Raw genomic sequence first — 27,966 nt, 5'->3', positions numbered from 1 at the left:
AGCAGTTCTGCGGAAAAGGACCTAGGGGTGACAGTGGACGAGAAGCTGGGTATGAGGCAGCAGTGTGCCCTTGTTGCCAAGAAGGCCAATGGCATTTTGGGATGTATAAGTAGGGGCATAGCGAGCAGATCGAGGGACGTGATCGTTCCCCTCTATTCGACATTGGTGAGGCCTCATCTGGAGTACTGTGTCCAGTTTTGGGCCCCACACTACAAGAAGGATGTGGATAAATTGGAGAGTGTCCAGCGAAGGGCAACAAAAATGATTAGGGGTCTGGAACACATGACTTATGAGGAGAGGCTGAGGGAACTGGGATTGTTTAGTCTGCAGAAGAGAAGAATGAGAGGGGATTTGATAGCTGCTTTCAACTACCTGAGAGGTGGTTCCAGAGAGGATGGTTCTAGACTATTCTCAGTGGTAGAAGAGGACAGGACAAGGAGTAATGGTCTCAAGTTGCAGTGCGGGAGGTTTAGGTTGGATATTAGGAAAAAACTTCTTCACTAGGAGGGTGGTGAAACACTGGAATGCATTACCTAGGGAGGTGGTAGAATCTTCCTTAGAAGTTTTTAAGGTCAGGCTTGACAAAGCCCTGGCTGGGATGATTTAATTGGGGATTGGTCCTGCTTTGAGCAGGGGGTTGGACTAGATAACCTCCTGAGGTCCCTTCCAACCCTGATATTCTATGCCCAGATTTCAAGGTGACAATGCTTTTAGCAGCTGGGACTCATCTACAAGGCATAAACCACTTCCCCATACACATCATCTTGGAAATTGGGGATAACTCAGGGTCCATCAATCTCACTACTGCTCAGAGGAGCTGGGTCTTGCCTGGTGCACTTCCCTGCTTCTTATGCACCTTCAAAATTATTAACATCAGGGAAGAGTCATTTTGAGCTTCAGCTAGCTGTCTTAAGGCAGGCCTGCCTACAATCACTGGTAATTGGTTAGTGGTGTCTTCACTGAATGAAGTAACGTAACTCATGGATTGGCTTGTAAACCATGATCGTTAGTGGTAGTCTTTGAGCAGGTCTGCTGCGGATGTAGGAAGATCATGGATGTTTACCACAGATAATTTCCTGGATCTACAGTGTAAGAGTAACTTGGTTTAAGGTTAGCACCTAGAAATGCTTAGAATTTTCAAACCACCTAGATTTTAGTGGGTAGTTTAAGCCACAAAGGTGGTAACCCTAGAACTAAGTCATATGGGAAAGTGTACGCAATCAGTGCCCTGCTTTAGCTTTTCTGCTGAAGGGTTGTTAATTTGGCCCTCTTCACAGCACAATACCATTGTGTAAAGGGGTGGCAAAATGGAGCTAACCAGCTCTGAATAGAGTTGATGCTGCACAGTTCATGCTTGCCTCACATTGGGCTGGTCACTTAGCATGTCTGAGCCGCTGTTCCTCCTCTATAAAATGGAGATTCCATTGCCCTACCACACTGGGTGTTGAGGATAAATACATTGAACACTGAAACACTCCCACACTACAGTAATGGGGACCAGATAAGAACCAGATTGCTTGGGTGTGTTGGCTAGTACATTCTTACTCAACAAAATGAAGTAAGCCAGTTTTTAGTAATCTGAAAATGTTGCCTTTAATCTGTACGAGCAATATACAAAAATCCATTCTCCTAGTTCATGGCACGTCTTTGCAGCTTCTATTGCACCAAGTATTAAATTAAAAGAGACAGACATTTGGTTTGACGGGGCAGGAGCCCCACAGAGCACTCTGAAGTAGGAAGGGAGAGAAGAGAAGATCCCTACTCAGTTTCAACAGAATCCAAGGGAAATTAGGGACATCTGGAGCATTACTATGGATGCAAATGCTACAGGTCATGTGACTCTTCTAATAGTCAGGCACTGCAGATGAGGTAAGACCACTGGTAAGTCAACAGATGGATTGAATGCCCTCCAGGGAGGGTTAAGGTATCACCAGAAAGGAACTAGAATTAGTGCACAGTTAAAGATAGGGGAAGCCTCCCTGCCACTTACTCAGACCCAAGCCTGCTTTTGTTACCATGTGCAACCTCCAGCCAAGTGTTTTACTTTCAATGCCATTTAACTGCTATGGGGGTATTTTCTCTTTACGTTTACTGGCGGAAGGTATTGGACTGATAGCATTAAAGAACAATTGACCACATGCTCAACCTGCATAGTTTGGCAATAATTGCTTGTCTACACTTAGTGCTGTAGTGCATAATGAAGATAGGAGAGTTTCCCCATTGGTATAGGTACTCCACCTCCCCAAGAGGCAGTAGCTATGTTGATGGGAGAAGCCCATAGCATGGTCTACAGTGGGGGTTAGGTCAGTATAACTAGCAACAGTTTTACAGACATAGGCTTGGTTTACATTACCAATTTAACTCCATTAAAGTCAGTGGAGTTATGCAAGTTTCCACCTGCTGAGCTAACCCTCTATCCAAATAGGTATATCACAAGGAGCAGCGGCAGTAAAAGCTTCTGACAATGTTTGCTAAACTTCTCTTGAAGGAGCACCTCTCAGACTTCAAAGGAATCAATATTCATTCAGTCTCAGGCCTCAAAGTGCCCATGATGATAGTACCTTTCTAGCAGGACTCAAACGTATTCATTTCACCTAAGCCACTAAACTACCATTGGTAAAGCTGTATCTGCATCCAGAGAGATCTAGAGTTTGAAGTCTCCATATACCACTGCCTATCCTGAGCTATTTAAGTCCCATTCTAGCATTAAGACCAATGAGTTTTGTACTAAGTAGCCACCTTGATAAAACCAGAGGATTCTCAAGCAGCAGGCTTCTTGGGATGGAGATGGTGTCTGCTACATGGGTGGGAACTGACCCTAATGTAAAATGGCAAGGGAAAAAATTGCTGAGCTCATCACCCCACTGCAAAGACACCCAATGCCATGTAGCACAGTTAGCTCCATACCAAAGAGCTCGACAATAAAAGCTGTAAGGGAATGAATTGGACTCATTCTCTGCTCATTTTCCTGATGATCTTCTCCCTGTAAAGGCTATTCACAGCCTGCCACCTAGAGGACAACTGCCAAATCTCATTTAGCCAACAGGCACAAAAGGAAGTTCCTGGAGGAACAAAGTACAGGGAACTCCCTCTGTCAGAGATGTTCTAGATTTTAAAGGGAGGAGAATTTCCATCAGCCAGACCAGAGAGTCTGTACCACAGAGGGCAGGAGAGTTTGGGACCCTCAACTACTACAGGCTGGATTTCTTGGCACAGCTTGCTGGAGTGAAGTTGAGTGCTTTAACAAGACAATCAGCCCAGTGCAGCTTGTTTAATTCATTTACACTTACAAATGAAAGCATTTTCTATTGCATATTCCGTTTCAGGTACCATAGTTAAGTATCTGAATGTATGATCACTCTTCCCCTCCCACTAAAGATCTGATAGCACTGCATGAAAAAGCCAGCCCAGTGAATCTCTTCAAGAACAAGGTTGGAATTGCAGGGTCAATGATGGAGGAAGCGTCTGTGCTTATGGTAGAAGCTATATTTTCTTTCCGAACAACTTCCTCCCTACTCCTCATCCAGAATCGGATGGACAAACAATCCTCTAATCAGCTCTGACTCAAGAAAAAGCTACATGATTCACAAAGAATATCAAGAATCCAAATCCTAGTTATACAGCTGACGAACCAGCATTGTCACTTCAGCTCAGACATTTGTCTAGTCACTTACAGAAGCAGGCTCTCCTCCCTATATCAAAACATAGTGGGGCTAAGCAAGGAGGCAACCTCTTAGTGACCTGTAGATACAACCTTGCTAAAGCATTTTCCCCACTGCTGTAAATACCTTTTATTTGCTGCTGGTTAAGTGACATGCCCTTTGTCAGATTCACTTTTTAGCTCCCCCCCGGGCCCCCACCTCACTAGCAATCAGAGCAGCAAAGTGCAAAGTTGCTAGGTGTTAGTAATCACTTCTGGAGTCTGTAGCCTAGTTGGAACAATGACTTCCAAAACTTGGACTGATCTGCCAGTAATGTACCTCCTGACCGGTTAGATGCAGCATCACATCTCTCTAAGCAGAAGGGCTACTTTTCATTATATTTACTACCACCAAGTGGCTTTTTAAACTCTAAGGTCAGAGTTCACAGTTTTACTTTTCTACTGCAACCTTTAATATTGCTGGCATGCCAAATAGAGCACCATTTCTTCTAGTGCTTCAAATGTTACTAATATACAGTAAGAGGAAACCAAGAACCACTTAAGAGATTTGGCAATTAAGCTAAAAGGACATGTGTATCTTTCACGTCTATACATGTTCTAGTACCAATGTACGATGATTAAGACATCTAGGATCACTTTTCAAAGCTCATCTCAGTCAAACATTCTGCTTAGACTTTATTCTGAGTAAAGGGCTTCCCCCCCCCATCCTTCACTTTTTAAACTTAACTCTTGATGCAGGTCCAAACACTTAAGTGATGTCCAATGCTCCAACCCATCAAATTAAGAACTATGGAGTTTGGCCCTATTTTGGACTCTAGTGCTGAATGCTCAGGAGCAAGGTCGAGGATGGTCCAAACACCAGCACATCTTTGTTACTATACAATAGCAATCTTACACCTGCTTATGGTAAAAGATTATCTTCTTAAACCTCACCAGATTGGGTGAATCCACTCAGCAATGTAGGGAATACATTGGCATCCCCCTGCTATTATTGGAGCAGCATTGTCAGAAGGGGAACTCAGTTGCCAGCAGATCAGAGCATCTCCAGACTTAAGAGTTCACCCTCTCTGTGCAAAAAACACAAGCATAGACCCAACCATCCCCATCTCCCTGCATTTTCCCATCTCCTCTAATAGTTAGCAGCATTTAGCATCTGGCTTAGTGCAAAAAAAGCAAGAGCAGCTCTATCTGGACTATAACTTGCTATCAAGTTACAAATGGAGAGGGAAAGAAATCTAACATGTCTGGTATAGCATTTGGCTGATTTAGCTTTGAAAGGGATTTGGGAATTTTGTCCTAATCTATTTTAAATAGAGAAAGAAAAGTTCCTGAGTTGGGAGCAGTTAAAATGTTCCTGCACAGTAATTTAAAATAACAGCTCTTCCATGCTTGAGCTTTGTAAAATGTAGTCAGAGTTAACTTAAGGAATATTGTGAGATCTCCAAGCAAAATTCACACAAGGTGTGTTGGGTGATGGATCAAGGTTGAATAGACTCTGTTTCAGGAATAGTAAAAACAAGTGTCGGCATTTTCACTTTGCTTAACCTTGATTGCCCAGCTCTCACAAGCTTGGCTGATGCTCTTTAGTGTTACTGAAGAGTTGTGCTTCCCACAGCTGGAGAACCAAAGAGAACCCCACGGAAACATGGTTTAAAAATAGAGGGGTGTTGGGGAATCTGCTTTGAAGATGGCTTTGTCTGAAAGCTCAGTGCCCTTCCTATCAGTCTTATTTGCCATTCACATATTCCATCAAAGAACCCACAATACTATCAGTCATATGTTCAGAGCTGCAAGGGTCTTCACCAGGGTGACTTGCGTATCCGAGTCCGTCTCACTCCTGTTGTTGTCTGCATTGTTACTCCTGTTGGCCAGGACTTTCTGCCGGTGCCTTTCTTCCTGCCTCTTCTTCTTCTCTAGCCGCTGCTGCTCCTTCCTTTGTTTATTGGATACCTTAAAAGGGAAGAGTCCAACAATAAATACACTTTCAAACACCCATAGGTAGGGCCCTACCAAATTCATAGTCCATTTTGGTCAATTTCACAGACATAGGATTTTTAAAATCATAAATGTCATGATTTCAGCTATTTACATCTGAAATGTCACAGTGTTGTAGTTGTAGGGGTCCTGACCCAAAAAGGAGTTGTGGGGGAGGTCACAAGGCTATTGTAGAGGGGGTTGTGGTATTACGACCCTGACTTCTGCGCTGCCGCCTGCAGAGCCGGGCCCTGAGCCAGCAGCCGCCGCTCTCCAGCCGCCCAGCTCTGCAGGCAGCAGCGCAGAAGTCAGGGTGGCAACATCAGACCGGGCCACCCTTACTCTGTGCTGCTGCTGGCAATGGCTCTGCCTTCAGAGCCGGGTTCCTGGCCAGCAGCCGCCGCTCTCTGGCTGCCCAGCTCCGAAGGCAGTGCAGAAGGGTGGCAATATTGCACCCCCCCTAAAATAACCTTGTGACACCCCCCACCTGCAACTCCCCTTTGGGTCAGGACCCCCGATTTGAGAAACACTGGTCTCCCCCATGCAATCTGCATAGTATAGGGTAAAAGCACACAAGATCGGATTTCATGGAGGGAGACCAGATTTCATGGTCCGTGATGCGTTTTTCATGGCTGTGAATTTGGTAGGATCCTACCCATAGGCCCTACTCAAGACAGAGGAATATGCTGTTCTATAGCACAGGGAGGAAAACAGGATGATATTAAAGCACAAGGCTACAAACCAGAGGCCTGAATGTACACAAAGTCCTGGGAGAGTACCTATAGCATCTTCTCATTTGAGAAACAAGAGGCCACATGTTAGTATAACATTCTTGTTCCCCTTTGTCAGAAGAGCATGGCCTGACACAGATCAGATCCCAGCAGTACAGCTAGCAAGTTCAGGGAGTGCATTTCTTGCAGCAATACAGTAAGTTTGTATACATGGGCAAAATGTTTCCAGGATTAAACCTTAATCAAGTTCACCAGAATGTCACAGTTCCACTGAACCTGCAGCTGACCTGCTCCCAGCCCTCCAGATAGATACCTTTGGGAAATGTTTTTTGTTGGTTTGATTCTCTTCATCTGGACTAGCCTGTGTCTCGTTGTTTTTTGTTCCATCCTGATGCAACCCCTGATTTCCAAATATTCTGGTGCCACTTCCATTCTCCTTCCACAAGGCTGAGCTCTGTGACTTCTGACCTTTGGCCTGGGTCTCACATTCCTCTTCAGAATCTATCAAGGGAAGAGATTTCACTCAGACACTAATACAATCCATCTCTTGGTTACAGAATGTCACTGGGTTCCCAGTGGGCTTTCTGCAAGGCTTTAATTTAAGAAAGTGGCATATACTGCTTAAACCACTTAGCTAGTTATGGGGCTGCTCATGGTAACCAATTTATGGAGCCCACACTTTTTTTTTGGGGAACCCTCAAATTTCACACCCGTTGCATGGTTCAAAAGAGGACCATATATATATACACACAAGAATGTACTTGATCTTTGTTGCCTTTTAGTAGCATGCTTTTATTAACTTTGTGGTGAAAATATCCTCAGGACCTAAAAGTCTCAGGTGAAGGGACACCAGAGGCCTGAGTGCAACAGCAGGTTTAGAATAGATTAGAATCAATGAGATCAATTAGTAAACACTGAAAATCCATTTATCTGAGGGACTGAATAGCATCAGTAATCTGAAGTGGAGCCTTGTAACTGTTATGTCATCAGCACAAACCCAGCGCAGGTTGGTTGGGACTAGCTGCTCAGTGTCCTGGATGAAATCAGTTGGTGGGCTCACTCAAGTTTCTAGCATACTCACTGAAACCAGCTTCACAGATGGCTCCACCCTGGAAGCCTCAGCTGAGTCACCAAGCATTGATCAGAGTAGAAGTTTAATCTTATCCCCTCACAGGTGATCCTTTCAAGCTGGGGCTGAGGCACCCTGGTGGGACATGTGAGGAGAAGCTTGCACTGCTACTGCCAGTGCTACGCATCTCATGGGGATAAGGAGAAAACCTTTGTCTCCAGTGCCCTCCTGCCAGCATTTCTCAGAAACACAAGAGTATTTAAAAAATCCTCCATTTACTTACAGATTCTTTTCACTTCATTCACTTGGAGAATGCCAAATATTGCAGAGTCAATATCGTAGTTCTTCACTTCCAGAATCTGGACGATTAAATCAACATCCTAGCCGCAAATAGAGATATTAATATGTGGGATAGATTTGAACCCCTCAGACCTGTTAAACAATTATCTACACGTTCTAGCTAAAAGCAAATCTTGGTTGGGAAATTCTTATAAATTTACACCGTTCTAGTTTTCAGTAGGGCAGAGTAAGTGACAAATCTGATTTAAACTCAGCGGCCGAATCCAAAAACTCTGATTGCACAGTCAAGCAGACGAGTGCTGATGTGCTAAGGTATAGCCCGCATGATCTAAGCACTTCAGAATACTGGAGAGTCCCTGTTCTGTCTGTATGTACCCCAGCACTATGGATCCCAATTCTTGGTCTGCCCCTAGGAGCTACTACAATACAGATAATAATCTACAGGGACAGTACGGCTACTAATTACAGCTATTTAACAACAATGGCCAAAGTGACTAGGGATTTTGGGTGCCCACTTTACAATACCTTAAAGGGCCTGAATTTCAGCGAATGGGTTCTCGGCACTCTCTGAAAATCTGGCACCTTCAAGGGGCCTCAAGCTGAACACCCAAAAAAAAAAATCCGGTCATTCCTGAAATACTTCACCTGTAGCTAATATATGGGTAGCATGACGCATGTCCCTTGAAAGTCCTGACCAGTGATTTGCAGCTCTGGTGCTGAAACTGCTCAGCAGCACCAGCCCATGACCCATTTGCAGGTCACCTTTGATGTAATAAGAGGCGCCCTCCATTGAGTGCATCACTCAGAAATGAAGATTAGACAAAATACTGACCGAACACCCAGTTGCATTACAGACTTTTTGTACAGCATCTTCCACTTCATCCTCTAACTCCTCTTCAGATTCGGCCTTCTGTGGCCTGATTTTCTCCCTCTTATTAGATTCATTTTTACACAGCATCTGCAATGACAAGGAAACCATGAAAAGTACCAGCACGGGTCAAATCAGGGTCCCCTAGCATATGAAGATACGGTCATTTCAAGACATGACAAAAGGAAATCTAGTGCTAACCATTGAACTTGGCTAGAGAATTAAATACCTTTGCCTGGAATGTCCTTTATTAAAAAAAAACAAAAACAAACAAACACCCCACAAACTGGATAATTTTCCATTGTCATTTCCACTGTTGCCCGAGTCTTGCATTATACGGTGAAAAGCTTCTGATGCTGTAGGATTATGTATAGCAAGCAGACTTCATAAAAGAAAATTTCAAGTACTTACCCTCACTTAGAAGGTGCATGTTGTAAAACTGCATGCACAGTGACTCCGGGACAACACACTCTAACCCTCCATAGTTAATGAGGGACAGAGATGGCTCTAGGGTAAGGCTGTTTCACCTTCATCTCCCCCCCCCCTGGTTTTTTTACATTGGAGGTGCACGCACATCATGTGTTTACACGATTCAAGGACATTTGGGCACTCTGCACTGATCAGAGCCAGGACTAGAATTCAGTAGCATCCCAGTCCTGTAAATGTAGAAACTTTCTCCAACAGCCTGCTAAGTGGACATCACCAACTGTAACAACTGGGGGACATTTTTTACACCCCAATGCTCAACACCAACACCGTCAATGAGAGGGTGCCGCATGCACGCGCACACACCATCGAAGACAATCACTTCTGACATAGTCAATCAAATCGAGCAGGCAGATACCGGAGACCCAGACTCTAGTTTGATGCCCACTCCAGACCAGAGGAGATTGTTCTGTCATCACCGACCTCTGTTTGAAGATGTGCGGGGGCTTCAGAGTTGTCATTTATTCTCCGCACGCTATCATAGTGCTCTCCATACCGATAGGCGATGTGCAGTTCCCTTGCGTTGCTTTTATCCGTGCCTCGAATCTGAGGAACATGGAGAGATTCCCAAAGAGGCCTTGAATTTGAATCAACTTTACATTCTGAAGAGCATTTGATTTTTTTTTTCTTTTAATCAAGCAGTGCTCAAGACCAATACAAAACATTGACCTAGGAAACTACCTAGATAGCTAAGACCTTTAACTAAGGAACATTTAGGCAGTAGTCCAGATGTACTTAAAATAATATCTATAATATGCAAGCTCTAGTACTAGGAAGCCGTATCAGCTGCTTGATTCTTATGACTTTAGAAATGCAGTGCTGGTCAATTTTTGCTCTTTACTACTACAGCAGGCCTAGAAATTAAAGAAAACGAAAGTTTTCATTTGTGCCAGCCAAAGCTTAGCAATATCTGTAGAAAAGACACCTAGCCTGGGAATTAGCTGCTTCTAGGGATGTAACAGCTGCTAGAATAACTCAAGCTCTAAATATAGGAAGGCACCCTGATATTTTAAGTTACTTAAACTTTTTTACATAAGAGGTTTAAGATCCCAACTCTGAAATGGAATGCAGAGAATTAAATCCATTTTCATAACCAAATATTTATAAGTCAGCTCCTCCTTTACTTACTTGCCAAACCAGATGACCAATACCCAAAGCAGCACAAAGAACGCTCGCTCCTCCACGTTTCTGAAAGCAACTAAGGGTATGTCTACACTACAAAATTATGTCGATTTTAGAGAAGTCGATTTTTAGAAAGTTTATACAGTCAATTGCGTATGTCCACACTAAGCGCATTAAGTTGGCGAAGTGCATCCTCACTACAGTGACTGGCATCAACTTACAGAGCAGTGCACTGTGGGTAGCTATCCCACAGTTCTCGCAGTCTCCGCCACCCATTGGAATTCTGGGTTAAGCTCCCAATGCCTGATGGGGCAAAAACATTATCGCGGGTAGTTTTGGGTACATGTCGTCAGGCCCCCCTCCCATCCTCCCTCTGTGAGAGCAATGGCAGACAATCGTTTCACGCCTTTTTTCCTGGGTTACCCATGCAGACGCCATACCACAGCAAGCATGGAGCCTGCTCAGCTCACTGTACGTCTCCTGGGTGCTGCTGGCAGACACGGTACTGCATTGCTACACAGCAGCAACTCCTTGCCTTCGCGGCAGACAGTGTAGTAGGACTGAAACATTGTACGTCTCCTGGGTGCTCCTGGTAGACCTTGGTGAGGTCGAGCAGGGGCACCTGGACAGACATGGCTATCCTCCTCTTAGAGCACCGAATGGGAGCCAGATGCTCCAGGTCATTCTCTTCAAGTTTCATCTCATGGAGACTCAGTCCTGCCTGGAATATCATGTGAGCTGGAGGCTTCTGCCTCAGCCTGCTCTCCCAGCTGGTAGCACCGTGTGGTCGCGCCTACCCCTTGCTCCCATGGCTCATGAAGCCTGGACAGTAGTAAGGAGCAGTTCAACTATAGGCTGAGCAAGTGCAGAATGGTGGTAGAATGTGTCTTTGGACATTTAAAAGCTCACTGGCGCTGTTTGCTGAGTAGGTCAGACCTCAGCGCAACCAACATTCCCATTGTTATTGCTGCTTGCTGTGTGCTCCATAATATCTGTGAGAGTAAGGGGGAGACGTTTATGGCGGTAAAGGTGCTACTTTGTACTGGAAATAGACCTTGTTAGGGAGAGCACCTTAAACCAAAGGAGAATGGCAATGGCATCATTAGGCACAAAGCAAACCCTGTAACTCCATGTGTAATATGCATCTCAAAAAGCATTTTTTCCAAATAAATCAAGAGGGCTGATCCAAACCCCAACGGTGTCAATGGAAAGATGTCCAGTGACTTCACTAGGCTTTAGAGCAGACCAAAAATGATTGAGAAATAAGTAGAGTGGGAGGCGTTGAATACTTGCTCTACCAGGATTTTCTCAGGTTGGTTGCTTTGTGCTTAAGATGTCTCTCTTACAAGTCAACCCCCATCTGTTCTATTGCTGAGACCAAGGGCTCAAGTGAAGCATGTAAAATAAACTCCCCTAAAGACATCTCTCTGAGGCACAATGGCAGTTGTAGGGAGAGATCTACACAGCTGCCCCAATATACTTGTTCTGTGGTAGGGGACTTCCATCACTGGAGCTGTCAACTAGCACCTTTCATCAGCACTACATTCAGTCACACAAGACAAGGAATCTTATCATAACCCCTGTAGTGAGGGCACTGAAAATGGTCATTGAATGAGGGAACACTCAGGCAGTACTTGTTGAGGTGATACATGATGTACTGATAAGAGTGAGCACATCAACTTGCACAACCAGCTCAAAACAATAACCTGAGTAACCTCTCCATGAGCTCCTGCATAGTGGTTGCCTCTACATGCTCTGAGAAGCCAAGTACAATAGAACCTCAGAGTTACAAACATCTCGGGAACAGAGGTTGTTCCTAACTCTGAACAAAACACTATGGTTCTTTCAAAAGTTTACAACTGAATATTGACTTAACACAGCTTTGAGACTTTATTATGCAGAAGAACAATGCTGCTTTTTTTTTTTTTACATTTAACACAGCACTGTACTGTGTTTGTTTTATTTGGTCTCTCCTGCTGCATGATTGTGTACTTCCGGTTACAAATGAGGGGTATGGTTGACTGGTCAGCTCATAACTCTGAGGTTCTACCACAGCTGAGCATTATTCTTGCTGGATTTGTAACTAGCTAATTTAGCATAATAGTAGAATGCTTTTTCTTTAGTATATGTGGGTTAGCTACCTAACTTATATTGGGTCATCGAAACTCTCTAAATGCACCTTTTCTACTTCTGAAATCCATCCAACAGTTTACTTTACAGCATGCTGGAGTGCATTTAAAATGCCAATTAGACCTTCCAATTTATAACTTCTCTGACTCTGCAGTAGACCTAATCTATGCATTTTGTTGTACTATTTGTAAAGGAGGGCTACTCCTTTACCTCCACCTCACTAAAGCACAGACATACAGATGAATGATCCAGGACTGAAGATCCACACTCACATGCTGCTCCTCTGAATACAGAGGGGGAAGGTTCAGTATGGATTCATTCACTATGAGAATCCATACAGATAGCTCATTCTTCTGTCATCTCAGACTTTGCCAACCTCCCAAGGGAACTGTTTAACAGATATGCTTGCTGTTGTATTACAGAGGATTGAGGCAAGCTAACAAAGAGCTCTCTCAAACATCTCAGTCCCTGCATAGTCCACATTCTTATGCTGGTGACATTTACCTGAATGTCATTCAAAATACCACTAGCAAACACACAGTACATGGTAGATCCTAACAATTCACTGATTTCAGTAAAACAGCAATGTAAAGCAGCAGTAGCTTTCAAAGCAGTTCAGTAGTAGTTAAATAGGACACAAATCTTAGGAAATACATAGAGAATTCACACAGGGGATCAACCCAACTGATTTCTGCACATCCCAGAAGTTCTACATCCATGTAGCTAAACCAATAGTGCTTTGGCCAGTGCTAATTTGTCCTGCAGAGTTACTGCAAGAAGTTTACGGTTCTATCCACTCCATGTCACCCACAAAAACACTAACTCAGTCTGCACTTCCCCAAAACACCAACTAATGGAGCTTCACACACAACAGGCATCAAAGGGCCCTGCCACAACACCAACTCCTACATTAGGTTGACAGCCTTACCACACTTATTTTCTAACTCCTAAAGCATGTCAGCACCAAGAACCTTCCCCAACCTTAACTCAATCTAATATCAAAACACATTCTACACATACGCCTAATCCTCAGGTGATGTAAGTCTCACTCAATGGAGATGTCAGTTTACACAAGACGATCTGGCCTGACATGCTTAAGTTTCAGATGTTCAATTGCTATTTATTAGCCAAAATTAGAGTGTCTTATCCTGCTCCTCCTTGCTTACATTTTGGGAGAAACTTTGCAGGAGGGAGGAGGGAAGCAAAGAGCCATTCAGCATCATTCCAAAACCCAGCCAAGAGTAATTTGAAAAAGAAACATCAGACATCAGCAAATTTAACACCATCTGTATTAGTCAGCATGAAGCCAGGCCAAGGTAGGAAAGTTCAGCGTTGATTCTTACCTGCCACAGAGGGGCATTGAGCTGATGAATAACCACATTCATTTGATTGTTCCTTGCAAATGCCACAATAGCATCATTGCCAGCAAATGTACCAGGCTTCGCCAAATTGGCAACTAAAAAAAAAATAATTCAAAATGGATGCAGAAAAGGTTAGAGATTTGAATTTGACACCTACAGAAACACTGGTGGCGAAAGAGAACCACACCTCAGCAACAAGCCTGACAGACAAATGTGATTATTTATGTTGGAATTTGGCCATAACAAAGATCAGGAGGGTCTTTAATTACCATAGAAAATGCTTCTACCACAACAGTCTTCCCTAACACATGTGAGGTTGTCAGCTCAGCAGTAACTCAGAAAGAAGCATGCCATGTAATGAGTCACTAAAACCGTTTCCTGTATCACCTGTGTGTTAGGGCTTGTCTACACAACTCGCTGGATCAGCGGGCAGCGTTCGATCCAGCAGGGGTCGATTTAGACGTGGTAAATCAACCACTGAGCGCTCTCCCATAGACTCCGGTACTCCACCAGAATGAGATGCACAAGTGCAGTCGACAGGAGAGCGTCAGCTGTTGACTTACCACAGCGAAGACACCATGGTACGTAGATCTAAGTACGTCGACTTCAGCTACACTATTCACATAGCTGAGGTTGTGTATCTTAGATCGGCCCCGAGCAGTAGTGTAGGCAAGCCCTTACTTAAGGGTTTCTCCAGGCTCGTATAGCAAAGTCTAAATAAGGCTCTGTTTTTGCTCTTACGTAGAGTTAGCATTATATAATGTTATACAGCAAGGATTCCACTTAATCTGAAGTCCTACTAAAACCAAGCAGTTTAGGGTGAGATTTTCAAAGGAACCCAAAGAGTTGGGCATTCACTCACTGAAATTCAATGGGAGTTGGGTACCTAACTCACTTACAGTGGGTCTACATTGCAGCTGCATGGTGAAATTCCCAACTCGGGTAGACATAGGTGTGCTAGCTCTGATCAAGCAAGCACCTTAAAAATAGCAGTGTGGCGATGAAAGCACAAGCAGCGGCTTGGGCTAGCTGCCTGAGTACAACCCAGTCCAAGATCCTAGGTACATATGTGGGCAGCTAACCTAAGCCACCACCCAGGCCACTGCAGCCACACATACATCTACCCAACCTGGGAATTACACCTCAGTGCTACAGTGTAGATATACCCTTAGGCTTCTTTGCCTCTCCAAACTGCTCCCGTATTTGTCCACATACCAAGACCAATTAGCAGCTCGCCTTCCTGGCTGGCCTCCCACCCTCCCCTAAAGCCTTGTTGGTGGAAAACTCTTGTGTCTACAAATTGCATCTGAAGAATGAATAGCTACTCTAAGGTAGCTTTGGGTTGGGAAAATGGAAGGGCGAGAGGTTTAGCTAAGGGATTATTTACACAATAACTCCTTCTGCCAGGATCCTACAGTTTCCATACCATGTCTCTCAAAGGGAACATCATCCTCCACAAAAGGTTCAAAATCTTCCCTCTGCTTTATCATGTAATCCACTGTTTCCTGGCGGTATTTGAGGTGGTTTCTGGAGTGCCCCTCAAGCTGGTCACCAAGGGCCCGGAACAAACAGTTGCTGTAGAAAGACAACACTTCAGAATAGTCTGTTTGCCATGTATTTAACATTGGTGAAAGGTATCTGATTAATGCTGAAATCTGTGATTTACATATAGGAACAGTGCAGTCATGGCAGCAGGAAAGTAAGCTTCCCTGCACGTCATGCCTGTAGTGAGATGAGTACAACCTCCATGTTCACTCAGCATCTCTACTGAAACTGTAAGTGTTTACCTACTAGCAGCAAGAGTGTACTGCTTTTACTGAATTAGTCACCTATCCGCTAAGAACAAGATAGAAAACCACTGACTCATGGGCCAACAACTGTCCTTGAAATCAGGGGGATTTGGGCACCTAATTCCTTTAAATCGCTTCAAAAATCCCAGCCAAGACAAAGGATGGGATGCTACAAAGAGCAAATTATTGAATAGCGACACTTTCCACACAGTCAACTATTCTGTTATCCCTTAATGCAGTAGTCACCCCCTACCCGAAGGGTTAACTATAGGTATATTTTAAAGAATTGGGATGTTCTCTAACATGATAATCTCTTCAAGGGGTTGGGTCATTCAACCTGCCCTCCTCAATCAAGTATATATAGTGACATTGTGTCTTTAGCATATATATGTATAAGTTACAAAAACTGGATTATTTATCAGGTGAGAGAGCATTCAACTGCTATTCAAAATACAGGTAACAAGACTGATGGGAACATATCAGAGATTAAAAAGTTAATGAGACACCTAACAGGCACAGGCCAATGTAAAATATGAGGGTCAGTCCACCATTGAGAACCTAATCTCCAGCTGCTGGAACAGAAAATGGGACTGAGATTCCCAACACTGTGATGTCCTGGGACCCTGGTTCAGGGGCCTCCATCTTCCAGATCTGCCATTAGCCAATAAAAACCTGATAAATTTGAAGGCTGCCCTCCCCAGACAAAGGACTCCTGTAGACGCTAGAAGGAACGCACGCTCTCCCAACCTCTACCCCTGTGCTTCTGATTTTTGAGGTGTCTCCACACTTGTACCTCTGCCTCAGCTTGGATTCTGGGGGGGTCTCTCCCCTTTCGATCAACTCCATTCCTTGCCTCTGCTGCAGCTCAAAGCTTTCTAAAAAAAACTCAAAAAACTGGCAAGAATCTTATCAGTTTCACTTTACAGTTTCACAGTTGCAATACTGTCCTCTCCTCTTGTCATCAAGTGGATAGACTACTACCTCGTAGTTCTACAAGGCGGCCTCCACGCACCCTCACTTAGTCCTCAGCCCCTATATGTGCTGCATTAACACTTCCTACAAGGCTGCAGAATTGAAGCAAGTCCAAGTAATTTTCAGTATTGTTTTTGGAGAGTACATGAACCACTAGGTTCATGTTAAACCAAGGCAGCGTCCTTGTGGCACCTTAGAGACTAACAAATTTATTTGGGCATAAGCTGTCGTGGGCTAAAACCAATGCAAACTTAATCAGATGCAAATTTATGCCCAAATAAATCTGTTAGTCCCTAAGGTGCCACACGGTCTCCTCGTTGTTTTTGCTGATACGGACTAACAGGGCGACCCCTCTGAAACCTAGGTCCGTGCTGAGGCACATGGGCGGCGCGAGTGCTGTGAACCTGGATCAGGGAAGCCAGCGCGTGTGGTGCAGAGGAGCTGGAGGGTGGGGTCAGGCTGCCAGGGATGGGTGGGGGGGCTGGTACCTGGGTCAAGGGCCGTGTGCCCAGGACAGCAGGAGCCGGCGGCCTGGGCTGCACCCCAGGGCAGCGTGCCCAGCGCAGGCGGGCACAGCTGGGGGCCCGGGCAGGGGGCGTGGCGCAGCGGAGGGCACGGGGGAGGGGGCGTAGTGCGCGAGGGGGGCCGGCAGGGGGGCGTGGCCTCGCCTCCGCGCGCTCACCCGTCGCCCGGCACCTCGCGCAGCTTGAGGCCCAGCGCCTGCAGCTGGTTGCCGAAGCTAACGAACTCCTGGGCCGCGGCGCCGCCGCCCTCCGGGGGGGCCCGGTTCCTGCGCTCCTTGGCCAGCGCCCGGCGGGCCGCCCGCTCGTCCCGCTTCCGCTCCATCTCCGCCTTCTTGCCCCCGCCGCCGGGCCGCGCCTTGGCCGCCTGCCTGCGGGACATGACCCGGCTGCTGCCCCAAGCCCCCAACGCTACACCGGCTGCTGTGCGGCCTGCGCCGGAACCCCGCCTCCCTGGCCGGCTTCGTCCCGCCTCTGTCACGTGACGGCCTTTCTACCGGTAGGACCATAGAGCGTGCCCAAGACGGGCCAGAGCGGCTCCTACTCAACCGTGGTCAATGGGGTCCGCCATCTTCAGGAGGCTGACCCGGGAGAGAGGACAGGAGGCTGAGTTTGGGGGAAAGGAAGAGGCTGAGCCTGGTGCGGAGGAGTGGAGGGGGGAAACTAGGGAAAGGGATGCTAAGCCTCAGAGATCAAGGGGGGCCTGAGCCTGAGCCTTGGGGGTAGGAGGTGCAGAAGCTGAGCCTGGGGGAATGTGGGGAGAGAAGTGGGAGAGGAGGGCTGAACTTGGGAAAGGAGGAAGGGAAATGTGAGCCTGGGTCTGGGGAGAAGGGGAGACTGAGCCTGATTGGTGTGACAAGAGTGGAAGGAAGAAATTGTGCAGAGAGGAAGGGGTGGGGGATGCTGAGCCTAATTGGGGTGGGTGGGAAGGGGAATGGAAATCAAAATAATTTAATATCATTATTCATTAATTCTTTATCTTCTCGAAGGAAAGAATTTCAAATCCACTCGCTTCTTTCACTCTTAGACGCTACTGGGCCTCTTTTCACAGGAGTCCATCTGCCTGGCCAGACTGTAGATAAGGGCTCTTGATGCAAGCCTTTGTCCACTGCACCTCCCTTTGCTGCTCTAGATATCCATAGTTGCTACCTGCTTTGATACCTTTTCTCAGGTGGGTGTTGGAGTTCTTCCCTTCCTGATCTCCTTTTGCAGCTATGATCATATAGCATGAACCACTTTGGAGACCTGGCTATCAGCCTCTACTTCATCCCTAAAATATTGCCACAAAGCATAGTTTGATAGAATAACAGATTAATGAAATCCATGTGAGAGAGAGAGACTTGAATGCAAACTGTCCATGAGATGGCAGCAGAATAACACAGTTTGTGGTGTGATCCCATGATACTGGTGCTGGGAACATAGGGCTGTTAAGAGTTAGATCCAGGGTGTGAGATGAGAGTTGTGGATTAGCGGAGTTGGTATGGAGGTAAATACAAAGTCCCACATTAAGAATTTCATTTCTACCAGTAAAATGCTGTTTATCATCATCATGCTCAATGAGCAGCTTGTTTCAATGGGCTGTGAATCAGGCCCTTAATGCATCATCAGCATCAGCTTTAGTTAATAACAATAGAACACCGCATTTTAGGACCAGCTTTTTCAGGAAGCTATTTTACACCTGAACAACTCCCAAAACATGTGCACAAGTTGGCTAAGTATGAAATTGTACCTTGAAAATACCTTCTTATATGTTTTACAAATATTAACTAAACTTCACAGTACCTATAGGGCATGAGTATTTATTAAGCACACAGAGTTAGCATCATTTTGGTGGCATTCATTTTGATATACATTGCCCAGTCAACATTAAAAAAATCTAGCTGGAACTCTCATGTGCAATTTAGTTGCAATACCCAGAGTGCATACTAGAGTATGAGGCCATGGACTTGGAAACCTAACAGTCCAATTCAACATTTTCCTGTGTCCATGAGCCAGTTGGTATTAATGATTTTTTTCTAGTTAGTTTTTTTTTATCTGCACAGCTGAGCCTGGGGAAGCACAGCCATGGCAGGAAAGCATTCTTCTTCTCTTTCCTAGTGAATAAGCAGATACTCACTGTTGTATTAATTTAGATATAATATATGAGCCAAAGGTGTTAAACAAGGTCCAGAGTCTGAGCTACAGAGACCCCCACCTGCTTAATACAGTGGCAAACATAGTATAAAATTCAGACCAAACACTATGAATTTATTGATTGAAACACACAAAAGGAAAAGAATCAACACAAGGTAAAGAGCACTGATGCTGAAATTGATTGTGCAAAACAAACTTAATCAAAACCTATCCAAGTCCTTTTTGGAAATAGTGGATATTGGTTAAAGTCTCTTATTCTATCAAACAGTCCTTCTTGGTGCAGGAGGAAGGATTAATTCTGTTGTTCAATTCTGAATTGAAAATAATAGTCACTTTTGTGCTTTAGACAAAAAAGACAGACACAAAAGGGAGAGAAGCGATAGGATAGTAAAGATGGGGAAAATATTGCTTTTGTGATGTTCTCAGGATACAAAGCAGCTGATCAGTCATGGATGGATGCTTTGGGCTGGCAGTTGGCATGACAGCTCTTAATTTGGACTCCGACTCACCTCCCTGGTCAGGGACATCATCTTGTTGGTCTGGTCAGGTCCCTCTCATTCGCTGATCCTTCTCAGGCTGGGCAGACCTGGATGGCCCATCTCATCTCACAATGCTGGTGCCATGCATTACAGTTGATTTCAAGATCAGGTGAAAACTTGAGAGAAAGAGAGAGACAGGACAGTAGGAAAATGGAGGGCAGAAAGGAGCACTTGAGGGAGGGCAAGAGAGAGAAGGATCTCACAGGTATCACGTGGGGGTCGTCACTGATGCAGTGATGAAGATCAAGTGTCCCCATCCAAGGTCTGGTGTCACGGCAACAATCTTTCCACCACAGCCATGCTGATGGTAAGAGTTCTTGTTGTGTTCTCCCCCAGAGTCTCTTTTAAAGGGCCAAACAGGTGATGGGTGGAATAATCCATTCTCACTTTATTTTTTCCAGCAAGTAGACCTATTTTCCAACACACCAGTTTGGTTCCTTGATTTCCAATCCTCCTCTGTGCCTCTTGTTTACCAGTCATCATCTTAACACAGTCCTTGAGTGGTATAATTTGACCCTTTCTGTTTAAATTAATTCAGTCTTTCTGCTTCCACCTTTTCTTAAACAGTTTTCTATAACAAATCATTGTGACAATTCATGACCCTTTACCCATTTTTCACTAGTTGAGCTTACAGTTAGGATAAATGTGTAGGCCCAGTTATCAGAATATCAACAAAGTGCAGCCTCCTGTCCTACTAATGAGGCCTCCCCCTAAGAGTTTTTTGTTTTGTTATCAATTTCCACCCCACGCATACACTTTGGAGGGCCCTGCTCTGAGCCAATGTCCTCCCAGCAAACAAACCTGCATTCTTGTGATCCTACCAACCTTTAGCTTCCATAGATCTGCTCCCCATACTAGCGGCTGACACCATAGACCTCTAGTGACAAGCACCCTATTATTCTGCCCATTTGTGAAGCCTTGCTGCTCCCCAATGTGCTATGTGGGTCGCTGTTGTCTGCTTGGACCCTTAGATGTCTTATTCCTCACAGATCCACAGAAACCTATGCAAGTGTTCCCCCTTCAGGGAGGCTCAAGAGGGGAGGTTCAGCAGCAAAAGTCCTTTGAGTGAAAGATGGGAGGCTGGATTTTATTAACTCATGGTCATTGTCCATTATGATCCTTGCCTGAGAGATCATTCTTACAAGCCTTACCCATGCTCTAAAACTTCCTCCCAAAATTAGCCAGAAATATGAGAACAATGACTGTGTCTCTTGCCAGAATCCTGAAGGTCACAGAGGGTGGATTTCTCTGTTTCCCTAGAAAGCTATAACTACAAGAAGCTTCCTCAGCTAGAAAACTAGCTGTCTATTCTGGAAGAGGGTTTGATAAAGAAAGCCTTCTGTAGTTTGACATCTAACTCTCCATGGATCATCTTGAACTGCACCACAAAATTCAAACAGAGTACAGTATATGAAAGCAGAGGCTTTTTATGCATCTCTAGAGCTTTTACAATCCCTGATAGGAATTGTGGGCAACAAAGGCATGATTTTTGATAGACAATTTCCCTTATCATGCTTTAACATTCTCAGTGGAGTTCCCCAGGCAGTATTGATGGCTGCTGTGCAGCCTTGAATGCTGTAGAAAAGGTCAAGGAGATGATAAAAACACAAGGACAAAAGGAGGAGGCCAAGCCACAGCTCAATCCCGAAGATTCTCCTGCTTAGGAGGCCAGAGAGAAACTTCTTACTCTTTTATTCTATTTAGTTCCTGATGAATATTCATTTACATCAAGCTCTCCAGCTCCTCTCTTCTCTTTCTTGCTTCCTTTCCTTTCTTTGTCTAATTCCCTCTCCTTCTCTTTCCACTCCTCTCCTTTGTTTCTGTCCCTTTAAACATGCTTCCACCCCTCAGATAATGCTCCACTTTGCCAGTCTCCGGGGGCCTGATCTGGAGCTCACTGAAGTCAAGAGGACTCCCATTGACTTCACTGGGCTTTGGATCACGCCCACAAAGCCCTCCTTCATTCTCCTCTCCCAACTCTCTTCTAGAAGTGGGCAAAATTTTTCAGACAAAACTTTTGCAGAAAAACGCAGATTCCGGTCAACCAAAACATTTCACAAATTTGTGTTGAAATGAGAAAAAAAATCAGAAATGTCAAAAGAACCATGTCAACATTATCAAATTAAACATTTTTTTGAGCTAGATTCACAAGGGAATTTGGCATCAATCACAAAAACACAGGAGATGGAGATGCTCCTGGTAACCTCTAGCCTAGGGAATACGGTACTCGCCAGGGACATGGGAAACCTTAGAAGGACCCCACCACCTTGTTTTCCTTCTTCTCTGGTTGTTGTGAATGTGGTTTCTCATTTCCTTTGCTTTTATTAAAAATGCCCAAACCAAAATTTTTCTGACTGATTTGATTCAGTGAAAATTACATACACACCCCCACCAAAGAATGGGTTGGGTTTGAACTGAACAATAGTATTTATTTTTCAGAATTGGCTGTGAACCAAACAATCATTTATTCACACAGCTCTGTCCCCTTCTCCCGCTTCTCTCCATTCCTTTCTCAACCCCTTTTTGCTCACTCTATCTCAGAGATAAATGGCCGCCAGGTTTGGGGAGTTTGATTTCTTTATGCTTGGTTGAAAAAATATTGCCTCCATTCTCATCCAATCGACAGAACTTCTGACCCTGTACTCTAGCTCCCTACAGCCCTGGGTACTGACTCAGCTCAGCAAGCATTACTTTACAGGAAAGTATGATGGCATTCTGCAGAAATAGCCCCAATACAATTTACATGATATCCGTGAAATTGCAAGGTCTAGGGCTATTATTGTACAATAGTGTGATGTAAGTGGTGAGTTCAACTCCTGGTATGGTACTTGAAAGCATGATCTTTTGGCCACAGGTAAGACAAAATAATGGGCTGGGTGATGTGAAGTATGAAAGGCAGGAGGGACCCCTCATCTGTTATCTGTTTACCATCGTGAAATAGAGTGATCAGGACGTCTTTCACTCTGCTAAGAGCAAACAGCACTCCCACTGCACTCCGACCATAAAATATGCTTCCCACCTTGTCTGTGACAGCTGGTTCAAAGAACATCTGGCCATACACTACTAGTGCAATCGTGCTGTCCCTACATCAATAACTCATGTTCAATTTATTTATCACCCCTGGACTCTGCACTTTATTTATTGCCCTGTTTTCTTATTAGAACTATGATGACCTTAGCAGGATTTGCCTGATATTTTCAGGACTGCTGCATTCCAGATGAATTGACAGCTGATTAATTTCTAGTTCCCTTTGTCTGCGAAGTTGATTGAAGTGACATTGTGTGATGGACCCCCAGGAAACGCTCAGAATGGTAAAAAAAGACATTGAGGCAGAAAAAGTGAGTCAATTCCCTTGGAATGAGCATTACAAATGTGCTGCATAAGCTCAGCCATGTATTCCCGCCCCAGAGCAGGACTGACGGGACAAGCTAAGGTTGCCACTAGTAACTGTGTGTCACAGGGTAACTGGTCCCTGTGAGTAAAACTGGGCCTAGCTCCCCTGTGTCAGAGAAAATGAGCCAAATCCAGCCAGTTAAAGGGACCTGGGCTACACCTGTGCCTATAAAGGACTGCCAGGGGGCAGGAAATACTAGAAGTGGGAAGCTGCCAGGAACAAGGGCACCAGAACCCCTGCGAGGGGTGACCTTGAAGCCTGAGTGAAAAGGAGTGAGTTAAAAAACTGGTTTCTGTTACTTTATTTGCCTGTGTTAAGAGACTAAACCTTTTTAAAGAAGACAGGGCATGATAGCGAGTGTTTGGAAACTAGGGAGAAGCCCTGCAACACTGTGTCTATGTGGATTTTCAGGCCTTGTCTAGCAAGTTGAATGAGTCTGATAGTGTGGTTTTATTTCTATGCTGATCTCCATCATCAGTACCCTCTTTTTCTTTGTCAGTGTAACAGATTCCTTGGCTTTTAAGGGTAGCCTAAAGGTCCAGCCATAACAACAAACAAGACCTGGGACTGTCTGGGATCCAATACATGGGGTGTCTCACCATAGCCTCAGTAACACATGGCCTAGTTTCACCACTCCCAGCTCTCCACCAATAGGATCAAAGGGGTCTGTCCCATGCTTCTGGAGGCTTTGTGAGATTATTATTGTTTGGGATCCCACAAATCATGATGGTATCTCCAGTAGCCTAGGAGAAAGAAGAAAAGAATTGTGCTGTACTTTCTTCTCACTTACTCTGCTGAAAATCAGGAGTAACTCCGTCGAAGTCAGTAGAGTTACACCAGTGTAAAATTGGTGTATAGGAAAAGAGAATCAGTTCTAATGTCTCTGTCTATAAAGATCTTTCTTTCCTCTTTTTTCCTGTGTTCTACATTGTATGTTGCATTAAAAGTCTGAAGGTGACTTTATATTCACTGAAGCTTGCTGCTTTATTCATAATTACTTTGGGTGACAGGCAACACGTCAAGACTCTCTGCATCTGAACTGACTTTACAAACTGACTTTTGATCAGCATTTCCGGGGTGGCAGATGGAAGGTGCTTACGTGCTCCTGGTAGCCATTTTCACTAAGGCTGCTGCCTAAGGCAGAAAATAAATGGTGGGGCATATTGAGGAATCAACACCACTGCTATTTACTCTCTTCACTCGAAAAAAAATCTTTTTTCAGAACATATCTGTTTCCAAGTTCTGGGGAACATGTTAGGCCTGAGGAAAGGTGTGATCATTCCCCTAACCCGATGTTAGAACATCTGAAATGTATCCTGAACAGTAGAAGCAGCTCAGGGGACTATGAATAGGGCCCTACCAAATTCACAGTCCATTTTGGTCAGTTTCATGGTCATAGGATTTTAAAAATTGTAAATTTCATGATTTCAGATATTTAAATTTGAAATGTCATGGTGTTGTAACTGTAGGGGTCCTGACCCAAAAATGGGGTGGGAGGGTGTCACAAGGTTATTGTAGGGGGGTCGCGGTATTGCCACCTTTACTTCTGTGCTGCTACCTTTGGAGCTGGGCCCTTGACCTGAAGCCTTCACTCTCCGACCGCCCAGTTCTGAAGGCAGCAGTGCAGACGTAAGGGTGGCATGGTATGGTATTGCCACCCTTACTTCTGTGCTTCTGCTGGCGGGGTGCTGCCTTCAGAGCTGGGTGCCTGGCAAGCAGCTGCTGCTCTCCAGCCACGCAGCGCAGAAGTAAGGGTGGCAATACTGTGACCCCTTTTGATTTAGATTGATTATTGAGCCTCACTGCTGTTGGTTTTTTCCTATCTCATTCTTTGTATTGTGTCATAGGCATACCCAGGGCTTTACACTAGATGAGCAGTGCCAAAGAAAGAGTAGTCCCTGCCAGAGAGCTCACAACGGGTTAGGATACAATCAAATGTCATGCAAATTCAGTGTTTAGATGAGGACAGAAGGGGGCTTGGCAAACATTCATCTTTCCATGTATTCGCTTTCTATAAATATACTCAAGGTGATAACATATTCCGAATAGTCATGCTTTTCATTTCTATAGTACCTTTCATCTGAGGATCTAGACAAAGAGTTTCTGGGAGGCATGTCTAGTACATGTTCTTTATCCCAGTTTTATACATGGAGAAACTCAGGCATAGAGAACTGAAGCAACTAACCAAGACCACCCAGCAAGTCAGTATAAGATGTGGAAGTAGAACCTGCTTCTCCTGACTTCCAGGCCCATGGACTATCCACAAGACTGCACTACATAATATCACTAATAATGCCATCAAGCTAATAACACAATTCGACCAACTCTGTCTCAGTCCAACAAAGTGGCATTTGAGAACTCATTGAAATTGCTTTTAAAAAAAACAAGTACTGCTTTTATGATTATAGTTGTTCTATTGCCATAGTCTGACCACCACAGCAGGACTGGTTTGTCATTTCAATTTTACTAATGCCACAAGGTCTGTTTCTTGGAGACGAATTGCTTAGTGATGTTATCAGGCATTATAAAATATCTTAGCCGTTAAGTTACTGATTAACACAGATTCCTGCCTTATAAAAACGTCATTGTCAGAGAGTCACTATTCAAACACACGTAACAGGAATAAAACACTGTATAAAGAGAGCCACAGAATCAGCAAACACTTTAACTGAGCAAAGCAAAACTGCACCAAGATCTCGCTCCATGGAGGGATCAATTGACAAGCTACACATTGAAAATGAATCAAGTTCTCCTGGACCATCAGCTGCAGAGATGGACAGACTGGGGTCCACAAAAGAAGCTGCAGACACAGACAGACTGGGGTCCAATAAGGAAGAAGCTGCAGACAAGGATTGTCCAGGCTCCTCTTCACCATCAGCCACAGAACTGAACAATCCAGATGCCTCTAAACGAACAGCTTCAGAAATGAACTGTCCACACTCAATTAAGCCTCCAGAAACAGTAATGGACTCTCCAGACTCCTGTAAAGTATTAGTTTCAGAAATGGACCACCAACATTCATCCAAAGCATTAATTGCAGATATGGACTGCCTAATCTGCTTCAACAGGTACAACATCTACAGGAGTCCTAAGCTCCTGGCTTGCCAACATGCCTTCTGTGAAGTCTGCCTCAAGCTCATCCTTCAGAACGAGGACAATACCTGGATGATCACCTGCCCTCTGTGCAGAAAACCCACTGTTGTGTTTGGAGGGCTTATCCGCACCCTTCTTGATAAAGAAGATATCATAGGCTGTTTGGAAAGCCCTTGTCCAAATGCTGAGATACACGTCTCTCCTGAATGGCTACATGACACCGGTGGTAGTCAATCCAGCTGTGCCACTATCTTTGAAAACCAGGACATTCCCAGTATCAATCAAACAGCTGTCCAAAGACTTGTGTTGCTCTTGCTGCTCATGGTGATCCTAATCATCCTCGTCCTCCCATTTGTGTACACTGGACTGATTAAATGGGTCCTCTGTCTTGTGCTTATGTTGGGGTTGATCATGTCTTTGGTGCTTTGCTGCAACCCTAATTTCAATTGCAGCTCTTTGGGGATTTCAGTTCCCTCAATCCACAAGAAAGAGAGCGATGTCATAGCCATTGCCTGAAAAGACTGGTGGGTATTATAGAGACAGCAGACTGGAGTTCTTTGTAAGTTGCCAAATGGGAAACCATGGCTGGTCATTACAATGTAGATCTTTAGCAACCACTGTTCTTAGAATAAATTCAAAACACATCCTTAAAGTATCCCAGTAAGGAGTAGCCACAACACACAATATTGCTTAATTTTATTATCTGACCTAGTGAAACATTTGTATTTAATATTTTTGATATGGGAGATACAATTAATAAGGATTTTCCTTGTTTGGGTTTTGTTTGTTCTGGCGTATTGCATTTTGACTTGTACTGCAGAATGTTTATTATATGAAATGCTTATCAGGTGGCTTCCTGGGAAGACCAGTATAACATCTGCCAGTGTGTTTGTAGATACTCTTCTTAGCTTGTGTATATTTGTTCTTGGTAGAAAGTCCTGGGATAAAGTTAAAAACAACCATAAAGACAATGCTCTCGGTGGGCACATTGAGTCTGTTTTTTAAGTAGGGTTTCTGGTATGTAGAATTTCTCAATAGCCTTAATGGAGACTCTCCTGTGTTCTTTACCAAGCAAATGGTTCCACTTACTTGAACAAAGAACACTAACCTGAATATGAATTTCTCACTGTTCAGTCTCATACCTGCCCCACCTCTCCTCTTGTCCTCTTCACATAAAGCCTAGAGCACTGGTTCTCAAAGCCGGTACGCTGCTTGTTCAGGGAAAGCCCCTCGGGGGCCGGACCAGTTTGTTTACCTCCCGTGTCCACAGGTTCGGCCAATCGTGGCTCCCACTGGCCGCGGTTCGCCGCTCCAGGCCAATGGGGAAAGGGCAGCCAGCATGTCCCTTGGCCCACGCCGCTTCCCACAGCCCCCATTGGCCTGGAGCGGCGAACCGTGGCCAGTGGGAGCTGCAATCGGCCGAACCTGCGGACGTGGCAGGTAAACAAACCAGTCTGGCCTGCCAGGGGCTTTCCCTAAACAAGCGGCGGACCAGCTTTGAGAACCACTGGCTCAGAGTATGACATCATACTCTGAGATGTGTGGTTCCTTATGCCGGGATCAAAGAGAAGGAACTTGTTAATCACTAAAACACACCTTGTGGTATTTCTGTATGCAATGTGTCCATTAAAGTTTAATAACATTAATTGCTCTTTGACTGATGAAAGTCTGATGAAGTGAGCTGTAGCTCACGAAAGCTCATGCTCAAATAAATTGGTTAGTCTCTAAGGTGCCACAAGTACTCCTTTTCTTTTTGCGAATACAGACTAACACGGCTGTTCCTCTGAAATCTTTGACTTCTGTGTCTCAGGAGGTTTCACAC

General features: G+C 44.7%; 2 protein-coding genes across 5 annotated transcripts; one reads left to right on the top strand and one right to left on the bottom strand.

Moving 5' to 3' along the window:
• Nucleotides 1–1,567: 1,567 nt before the first annotated feature.
• Nucleotides 1,568–17,434, bottom strand: OTUD3 (OTU deubiquitinase 3). Its single transcript, XM_048824823.2, has 8 exons — nucleotides 17,147–17,434; nucleotides 15,129–15,277; nucleotides 13,685–13,797; nucleotides 9,513–9,635; nucleotides 8,568–8,693; nucleotides 7,719–7,815; nucleotides 6,680–6,867; nucleotides 1,568–5,611 (listed from the first exon to the last, which is right to left on the bottom strand). Exons 1-8 carry the CDS (start codon nucleotides 17,365–17,367, stop codon nucleotides 5,435–5,437), a joined length of 1,194 nt encoding a protein of 397 aa, XP_048680780.2. The 5' UTR covers nucleotides 17,368–17,434; the 3' UTR covers nucleotides 1,568–5,434.
• Nucleotides 17,335–27,192, top strand: RNF186 (ring finger protein 186). Of its 4 annotated transcripts, none has more exons than XM_075121139.1 (2): nucleotides 17,335–17,484; nucleotides 18,037–27,192. In XM_075121139.1, exon 2 carries the CDS (start codon nucleotides 25,755–25,757, stop codon nucleotides 26,658–26,660), a length of 906 nt encoding a protein of 301 aa, XP_074977240.1. In that variant the 5' UTR covers nucleotides 17,335–17,484; nucleotides 18,037–25,754; the 3' UTR covers nucleotides 26,661–27,192. The 4 variants fall into 4 exon arrangements, with proteins under 4 accessions (XP_074977240.1, XP_048680781.2, XP_074977242.1 ...); XM_048824824.2 differs by lacking the exon at nucleotides 17,335–17,484 and having other exon boundaries at nucleotides 17,927–18,156; nucleotides 25,122–27,192; XM_075121141.1 differs by lacking the exon at nucleotides 17,335–17,484 and having other exon boundaries at nucleotides 17,927–19,964; nucleotides 25,122–27,192.
• Nucleotides 27,193–27,966: the final 774 nt, after the last annotated feature.

Source organism: Caretta caretta, chromosome 18, assembly GCF_965140235.1.
Source record: "Caretta caretta isolate rCarCar2 chromosome 18, rCarCar1.hap1, whole genome shotgun sequence".
Taxonomy (NCBI): Eukaryota; Metazoa; Chordata; order Testudines; family Cheloniidae; genus Caretta; species Caretta caretta.
Note: the sequence above shows the minus strand (reverse complement) of the source record. Positions and strands in the feature narration are given on the sequence as shown.

Excerpts from the sequence above, each read along its gene's own strand:
- OTUD3 (XM_048824823.2), bottom strand. The coding sequence starts at position 17,367 with ATGTCCCGCAGGCAGGCGGCCAAGGCGCGGCCCGGCGGCGGGGGCAAG. Across the intron at positions 8,694-9,512 it reads CCGCACATCTTCAAACAGAG|ATGCTGTGTAAAAATGAATC; the intron begins GTCGGTGATGAC and ends TTGTCATTGCAG. Across the intron at positions 5,612-6,679 it reads ACAAAAAACATTTCCCAAAG|GTATCCAATAAACAAAGGAA; the intron begins GTATCTATCTGG and ends TTCCCTTTTAAG.
- RNF186 (XM_075121139.1), top strand. The coding sequence starts at position 25,755 with ATGGAGGGATCAATTGACAAGCTACACATTGAAAATGAATCAAGTTCT.